Source organism: Ischnura elegans, chromosome 2 (genome assembly GCF_921293095.1).
Source record: "Ischnura elegans chromosome 2, ioIscEleg1.1, whole genome shotgun sequence".
NCBI lineage: Eukaryota > Metazoa > Arthropoda > Insecta > Odonata > Coenagrionidae > Ischnura > Ischnura elegans.
The window spans coordinates 100,657,237-100,666,357 of record NC_060247.1 but is presented as its reverse complement, the minus strand read 5'-3'; the positions used below and the strand labels follow the sequence as shown (position 1 = coordinate 100,666,357).

Sequence of the window (9,121 nt, the reverse complement as noted above, 5' to 3'; positions counted from 1 at the left end):
CAAACTAATATCATTAAAAAATACATCTGAAAATAAGGCTCAGTAAAATTAAAAAAGGTTAATAAATAATAAAGGGGAATTTGCACCATGATCAAAAAATAGACCACAAAGGGAAAAAATATAGAATCTACAAAACCAAAAAAAAAATTCACTAACTCTTGGTTAACTATGTGGTATTCCATTATTTCCTGGATATAGACAGTTACTTATACCACTTATTTTATAAGAGCGCGACCTGGGTTTCAATGAGTAATCATCATCATCATAATTAGCGCCTGATGATGATGATTACTCATTGAAACCCGGGTCGCGCTCTTATAAAATAAGTGGTATAAGTAACTGTCTATATCCAGGAAACCTACAAAACCACAGTACATTCATGCCCCACGATCATGGCAACTGAGATTAGTAGTCAAAGTTACACACAGAAGACTGCGTAGTGAATAGGTTGATGGGAAAATCCCACTACTAGACAAAAATCAGACAGCCACTCAGGGTAACCGAAGAATATCCATCAACCTCATTAAAGATACTTTTACATTATTCACTATCAGTAAAAGCACATCCTGGTATAACTTATACATTTTATTTGGCTCAAGGTTCGTGGTGGTAATATTCGGACAAATAGAGTACAACAGTTAAACATTAACCGCTACCCCGAGAATATAGCAAATTGTACCCTCAAAAATGTACAAAAATGAAACATGTTGACAATACCTTAAAAAAAAATTCTCAGGGAAAAAAAGAGGTTTCTTTCACCGTAATTGTATAACAATACCAACCACTCCTTTATAAATAAATAACCAACAACATTCAATCATTTAAATTCTTAAGATGACTACAAATCCATCAGACTAAAAAACACAAATAGTTTCTCACAAAATGCCTAGCAGTCACACTAACTTTCAAATGTGTGCACATGTCATCATTTACCCTCTGCATTTTCTTTTTACTATTGCTCAGTTGACCACACAGTTTAAATACGAAGGAGATAGGGTTAAAACTTCTATTAGTATCTCAGTTAAGTTTAAGTCTATAAATGGCAGTTTGGCAAATGATTATTAATCATCAATACATAATGGATTTTAGGTGCATTAATGTCCATCACCCAACAGGAATCACAAAGTTAACTCTCATGAGCCCAACTGAAAAAAAGAACATAACTTAAAAAGACTTCTACTTTTACACTAGCTTGACCTATAAGATGACGCATACCCCAAGCCTTGATGCTTGACACGTCTGGAAGAAGTAATAGGTTCATGGATGCCATTGGAATCACGACCAAGTCCAGTCCCTGGCTTCCATCCCATGTCTTGAAGCATACGATTACCAACATTGGTCTCTGGAATCGGGGGGGCAGGTGGACCAGCCATCATCACTTCTGCAAAGAATACAGACGAAAAACAAAATAAAAGTCAACCTCAATGCGGAGTCCATGGCCCTAATATACTGGTTGCTAATCTCCGGCTCTGGAGTGTTGCCCTAGATTCCGCTTTTACCCCTCAAACCCCTCACACGCCTCCCTTCAAACACAACTCTGGGCACAGTCGCGCTACCACTAGGGGAAATATGGAACTAACTGCACTGTCGGCGGCGGTGTATGCTTTCGACAGCGCAGTTATTTTCATATTTCCCCTAGTGATAGCGTGACTGTGCCCAGCGTTGTATTTGAGGGGAGGCGTGTGAGGGGTTTGAGGGGTAAAAGCGTCCGTCGAGGCAACACTCCAGAGCCGGAATATGTCAGGAGATTAGCATTCAGTATATAAGGACCATGGCGGAGTCTAACCTCAAGCTAGGGATGAGAGATCAACGATTTGAATTTGCGCAAATACTAAACGATTACTTGGCTAAAGCCTGAATCACACGATCATTTCTTCTGTCCCTCCGAATGATAGCTCAAGCAATACCGTATTTACTCGTGAAAGCCACGCCTCGTGTATCCCACACACCTCAGTTTCTGCGCCAGCTCTTGAGGAACAAAAAACTTCCTAAAGCTTTTTGGGTGCAGTCTAATATAGAAACTCTTGATTCATTCTGGGTTCCCACTCAACCGTGAAAACCTTAAAACTGTGAATAAGCCGTGAATTTTGTCTACCGTGAAAAAACCTGGAGAAAGCCGTGAATTTCGCCCTGAAACCTTTGAAATCTCTCAAACTTGAATGTAGGACTACAAATGGTGGGTCCAGTTGACCAAATCCGATGTGTTTAATAGAAAAGTGGCTCTCCCAAGAGCATCTGAGGCAATTACGGTGTTCACCGACGCCACCCTAGGACAAGGAGGGGTGGTAGTGCAAGAGTGGTCCCTTTCCCAATCGTTTCCCATTCCACTGTTATCCTCTATTAATGCGTCGGAGTGTTACACAGCGTTACATGGTTTGACACTTGTTTTTGATCTCCTCTACCATTTAAATATTTCAAATGCTCTTATTAATATGTATGTCGACAACTCTACAGCATTTTACTCTCTTAAAAAAGGTAGAGGCATTATTTTTTTATGTAACCCTGTATTGATTGAAATGTACTTGAATTTATTCATTAAAGTAAATCAGTCACACTCATTGACCTGGTCGTTGGTCCCGTCTGCCGCCAATCCTGCGGACGGACCCTCACGGGCCGTGCCTCCCGACTGATAATGCGCGCGCCGCCATCTTGATGGCAAACGCATATAACGTTGGGACCAGCACGAGTGAGTGGTCAGTCCTTAAGCAGCTTGGTGTGAAGTGAGACAGGACGAGCGACCAGCAGCAGGCAGATTAAGAGAAAAATCGATATTTCGATCATGTTTCAAGGCCGAGTCACGTGCAGACACTGCCAACACATTTATCTGCGCATGCGTATTTGAAGCGCAATTATGTATTGGTCCGTGTGCCATGACAGCACATTGACCTTAAGCCTGTGTTTGGAAGACATTCACCCTGGCAAAAAATCAGGTACTTCTTCACTTCCATGCCATCCTGCTCCCTCATTTTCCCACTCACACCCTTTAGCCGGACCTGAATTTTGCTAACGATAGGTGACGTCATGAGAGATAGCACTTTGATTGCTGTGTTTGCATTCAAAGCATCTGTCGCGTTTGTTACATATTTAGTTAACATGCGGCCGATGATTGTTACGTGATCAATATTTCTGCCTAAAATGTTTTATGTACAAACCGTGAATTTTATGACATTTAAACCGTGAAAACCTGGAAAAAACCGTGTATTTTATAATGTAGTTAGAGTGGGAACCCTGCCATTGTTAAATCGATAAATTTACGTTTGCGTGATTAATGAGGTTAAATAATGTTAGATATGTAATTCCTATGAAGGTTAAGTTTCAATGCCAAACTCTGGAGAAATAAATGATAAGAATTTGAGGGAAAATAGACCGTGGCTTACATTAAAATTTGGAGGATTTGTGTCCATTTTTTCACCGGCATATCCAGAAAAAAGGTTCGCGGCTTCTACGGGTAAATACAGTAGGTTTACAGCAACCGAAAGAGTGATCGCTCGACCCACTCTGATTCACACACTCATTCCCTCCATCCCTTTTTCAATGGTTTTTTTTTCCATCGCTTTTCGTATTTCCAACAATCATTCAATTAAAAGTAAAGCATGACATTACGATTGCTGTCAACGGCTGTGCCTTCTGATTGGCTGAAGGACAGTGCAAGCGATGGTTTCAGCGACGGAAAAAGGGATGTGCCAAGTGATAGAAAAAGGGATGGAATTTCCATCACTCGGGCCATCACAGAAAATAATTGCAAGACATGTTAATAGGGTGGTTTCCTATTTTGTATTTAATTGCCTTAATCAAAATATTATCACTTCTGGTGCATGTATTTCACGCTTTTAGATTTTTACATGACAATACCCATTTTTCGCTATTAAATGAAAAGTGAAAAATTTCAAGCGTGCGAAAACACGATGGCTAAGTATGAATGCTGGGAAAAGCCCATGTGATGTCATTTTGGTTTCTGCTGCCGCCGTGTGAGGCCACTTTGGTGAGAGGCTACGAGCTCCACTATGACGCAAGCTGCAAACAGGTAGCACTTTGCTGAAATAAGGATTATTAATACCCTATCAAACTAAGGAAACTTTCCAACCATAAGCAATTTTAATAAGTGCTTATTAAGAGATTTTTCCCTGAGCTTTGTGCCTCATAAATGCATTGGTAATCTCAGACGATGTACAACTCCTATCTACTTGTATAGGAACTAGGTCCCTGTGACGTCACGTGGAGTGGCATTATATGTCTGCCAATCTGGCCTTTTTCAAATGAGGTTAAAATTGACAATTAACATTCGTCTAAACTGGGATTTCTAAAACTAAATAATTTGTATATAATGAATACACTAATGGTGGGTAACGAATCATCATCGATGCCTTTTGTTTTCTAAGATGATGGAAACTACACTATTATTTCCACCATCATTTGAGTGATCGCTGGAGTTGTACCTTAAAAGGGATGGAATATATGGTTGTGTATTTAAGGCTTAACCTTTTCCCTACCGTGCACGTATATATACGTGTGGACGTTTCCTGACCCGGGAGACCACGGGCGTATATATACGTGTGAGATTTTCTCGGTCAAGAAAACGAAACCCGTATATATACGTTTTCTAGCTCTCCCCCTTTCAGGACGATCGTGGGTTTAGGTCGCCTTTGTCTCGGGACCCAAAGCTTCGGGGTTTAGGATTAACCCTCCGAATCCGGGAGCAGGTACCCGGACCCTTCGTCTTTTATAACCCCTCTCAGCGGTAAGGGACAGCGGTCATACAATTGTTTATAGAGTCAATTTTCGAAATAAATATTTGTTCATTTCTCAAGAAATATAAACTAAGAATTGAATTGTTTGTCTTTTGAGCAGCGTTTACAATTTTTAAACGAAATTCTACGACAAATATTAACTTATATCTCGAGTTATGTATAAACATCAACATGGAAATTGTTGCTGCGTTAAATGCTTTGATAATGGCCTTAGAACTTCGTTTAAAATTTGACGATGCTCAGATAAAAATGAGGAATTATATTCTATGTCTGTAATTTACGTGCAAGCAACAATTATCCATTTGCTAAATACATATAAGCAATACATAAGTTGACCGCGAACCAATGCCGCAGGTATGGTCGTAAACCCGGAAAGGAGGGAGCACAACTACTCTCGGAGTCCGAGATAATGCGGAGTCCCACCGTGGAGGGGTCGAAAAAGGTTCAGCGAGACCCTTTTTAACGAATACCCTCCAAAAATGCTCCGTACCACGAGAAAGAAGAGTCTCTCGGGGCTCGGTACAGCAGTCAAGCTAAGACGAAAACTCCGCGGTCTCGAAAGGGTTAAAGCAAAAGTATCTGATGCTTAAAGGGGGAGTAAAGTCCTCAAATTAAAAGGGAAAAAATCAGCCAAGTGAATAGGGTGGTTTCCTATTATTTATTTATTGCATAAATCGAAATATTATTACTCCTGGAGTGCGCATTTCACGCTATTAGATTTTCGAATGGCGATATCTATTTTCCGCAATAAAATGAAAAGTGAAAAATTTCAAGCACGCGAAAACGCGACAGCTAAGTATGAATGCTGGGAAAAGCCTGTGTGACGTATTTCTGGTTCCCGCTGCCGCTGTGTGAGGTGACCTTGGTGCGAGGCTTTGAGCGCTGATACGACGCAGGATGCTAGCAGGTAGCAGAGTACCCTGCTAGCTGGTAGCGCTTAGCTTAAATAAGGATTATTATTACCCTATCAAACGAAGGAAACTATCCGAACTTAGGTAATTTTAATGGGTGATTATTAAGAGATGTTTCCCTGAGCTCTGTGCCTCATGCATGCATTGGTAATCCCAGGCAACGTAAAACTCCTATCTACTCGTATAGAAACTAGGTCCCTGTGACGTCATGTGGGGTGGAAACGCATGGGCGCCAATCTGGCCTTTTTTAACTGAGGTTAAAATTGAGCATGGCCATTCGTCTGAACTGGGAATTCTAAAACCAAATAATTTGTATCTTATGAATACACTAATGGTGGGTAAGGAAGCGCAATCAATGCATTTCGTTTTCTTTGATGAAGGAAACTACCCTATTCCCTGACAATTATTAAGTGCTGCCTTATCACTAGAGCTGTCCCTTGAAAGGGATGAAAAAATAATCTTATGATTCAGGCTGAATGCAAAAGTATTTGATGCTGTAGAAGGACATCATGAGCATGCAGTAAAGGCCATATTCCAGAACCTGACTCAAACTTGAGTCCTCACTCTACCTAAGTGGTTCAGATCTCAAACTCAAGTTGCAACTGAGTTAGAGTTTGCATTTTAGAAACTAACTTCAACTCAAACCACTTGAGAAAAAAAACTTTTAAAATTAACAAAATTATGCTTGTACCTAAACCAGTTTCATTCATGGTCTTCTTGACTTAACTTAAGTTGGGATTTGAGTGAGGTTTCATAATGCCAATGTTGCACCAAGTTGATTTTTTGTAGAGATCAAGACTTGAGTAATGTTCTGGACTCAAATTACAGCAACACATTGACTAATAATGGAAAAAAAATTAACTTTGCCACTTAGTATTTCATTGCCGACCATTAGTAATTAGAGCTGCCAAAAAAAAATGCTGGAAAAAGTAATCAATTGGTATGGTATAGTGTTTTGAGAAGGCAACCGACATCTTGGATCATAAGTACTGTACGGGATAGGTAGAGAAGGATGAATGGAGAGAAACCTGACATCGGAATTAGGCATCTCTAGATAACAGGTGCCATCAGAACAATGGCTCAACATACAACAGACCGAGTATTGCACTAGAAGTGCCCTTTGCACAACACTCAAGCAGAGATCTGGCAAACTCTGAAAAATCTCCAACATCTCCGAGATGTTAACACAGACCCACATGACATCGAGCCAATACTCAAACCATCACACCAACCTGATCCTTAGTAATTGACCACCACCACAAGTAATTTATTCCCAATACCTAGAAACTGTTTCCACCCTGTAATTAATTAACAGGGGTAGTATCCTAAGGTGGATGCAATAACAATTAATTTCTTCATTGAAATTTTCACGGGCCATTTCAACTGTTAGGGATGATTTTTGGGTATGTCCCGCATATGTACTTACTGAGTTTGTTGCCCAATGTTTTGTTGGCCGTTGCTGGTCACTTTTTCTGAGGGAATAAAGATAGTTTTTCATGGACGGAATTTATAAGAGTACATGGATATAAATACCCTCCAAGAAAAAATATCCTGATTCCCTCAGAAAAAGCGACCAGCAACAGCCACAAAACGTCAGGCAACAAATCCAATTAGGAAGTGCGACACAATTAAAATGCATCATCAACAGCAATAACAATTAAGTGCAACCATTAAGCAGTTTCAGGATTAGTGAGCTGTTAAGTCATTTTATATAAGTGCAGTATATTTTTTTTTAAACGAGAGAAAGCTAGTAAGATGAATTTGATGACTCTCCACTGAACTACTTAGATGATTTTTTCTTGGGCTTCCAACCAGGTAAGGCTATCTATTTCTGTCAATGTTTTGATGGAATGATTTCCATTGCCCTTCCTTCTTGATCATAAAAAATTGTTGATGGAAAAGTATTCCATTGAAATGCAGCAAGAATGGAGAGCTAAATCCAGTCAAAAATATAAAAAAAGAACATCACAAGGAAATTAGTAATGATTGAGACATCTACAGTATTTTTCCACACTTTTTTTATCTTACTCAACCCGTTTTAATGCTTACACATCATTCTCAAGAGCTGTCTTGTGATGTGTAAGCATTGAAACTGGTTAAGTAAGATTTAAAAAAAAGGGAGGAAAAATACTATAGTTGTCTCAATTATCACTATCCATGGACTTCCACAAAGTGAACTCGTCCACAATCAGTCTGAATCACAAGGAAAGATAATGTTTATCAGAAAATATAAACAAAAAATGCCTAATCAGCCTTTAAACGTAGGTGCTGATGTTTGTTCTATCACATGAAAATTACTATTACGCCATTCCCTTCTCATTACCCATATTAGGAGTCTGTGGACTGTTTGGTGGCCTCTTCCGTCTCTTGAAATCACCAAATGCCTTCAGTCTTGATTGTAGTCCATTTCTTGATGCTTGGCCTAATCTGACAGCTTGAGTGGTATTCCTATAGTATAGAAAATAATGTATAACTTTAAAAGCAAGAAATTCACTGATTCACTCAGTGATTCAACCCATAGGTAGGGCTCTCCACAAATTAACAAGACTTGTAACTAACTTGTTTAGTCTACAGTTACTTAAGTGACAAATCAGGGTAGGTGGCCAGTTAATTTCCCGATAACAACTCAAAATGCGTTGTGATAGATGAATGATGAAGATCAATGGATAGATCGTAATGTGGAAGTTCTTCTATACCCTTCTTCCCAACTGATGGCGGGTGACCTTAAATGTGCTCGAGACCCACCCACTCTTCTAGCCAATCACAGAAAAGTGGCAGGTGAAAGTGTGTATGAGGCCACGGTCTCTCTCCGACTTTGGTGCAGTGAACATCGCTCTCTAGCTGCCAGTGTTGCCAAACTTATTCTGTGGAGATCGCACACGTACTGCCTTGCATACAGTTATTTTGGCAACGCTGGTGGGGATGGAGGGGAACTGCGGTGGAAGGGGCAGTGCTTCTGATTGGCTACTAGCTCCCCACCGCCCAGCCGCCAACAGTTCGGAAAAAGGGTATAAAAGTAGAAGAGAAGTCTTTTGAAAATCTTGGTAGAAGACAGGACAATTTCATCGGGCAGATCATGAGACACGAGGATCGAATGAAAATAATTGTTGAAGGACAGGTAAAAGGGAAGAATGGCAGATGTAGGCCACAAATTAATTTTCCAGGAATTATGCAGCTGTTTAAATATTGGCCGATGGGAGAACAGAGTGGAGAGCTGTGCCTAACCAGAAACGGATACTGAAAAAACTCAAGAGGGGCGCAAAATATATTTTTAGCTACCTTTACTTTTATTTTAATGAAAAATAATCAAGTTACATGCATAATTCCGTAGATACGCATATGCAAGCAATGGTATCTTATGATATAGAAAAGTTGCAATTGTAGCTCTGCAATGTTCGGCAATGGGGGCAGCCCCGCAAGGGGGCTGCACATCCTGCACCTCCTGGGCCCCCCAAACCCCCA

At 40.1% G+C, this 9,121-nt stretch overlaps 1 protein-coding gene across 3 annotated transcripts in view; it reads right to left on the bottom strand.

Moving 5' to 3' along the window:
* Positions 1-570: 570 nt before the first annotated feature.
* LOC124154247 (G patch domain-containing protein 2) overlaps positions 571-9,121 on the bottom strand; it is a 29,234-nt gene continuing 20,683 nt past the window's right edge. For 2 of the 3 annotated variants that reach the window (XM_046527847.1, XM_046527848.1), the window contains exons 12-13: positions 7,983-8,107; positions 571-1,381 (exon numbers count right to left, since the gene is read on the bottom strand). In XM_046527847.1, coding sequence (XP_046383803.1) covers positions 1,188-1,381; positions 7,983-8,107 — 319 coding nt within the window. In that variant the 3' untranslated portion in view covers positions 571-1,187. The remainder of the gene's footprint in view (positions 1,382-7,982; positions 8,108-9,121) is intronic. The other variant, XM_046527849.1, reaches the window with a different exon arrangement.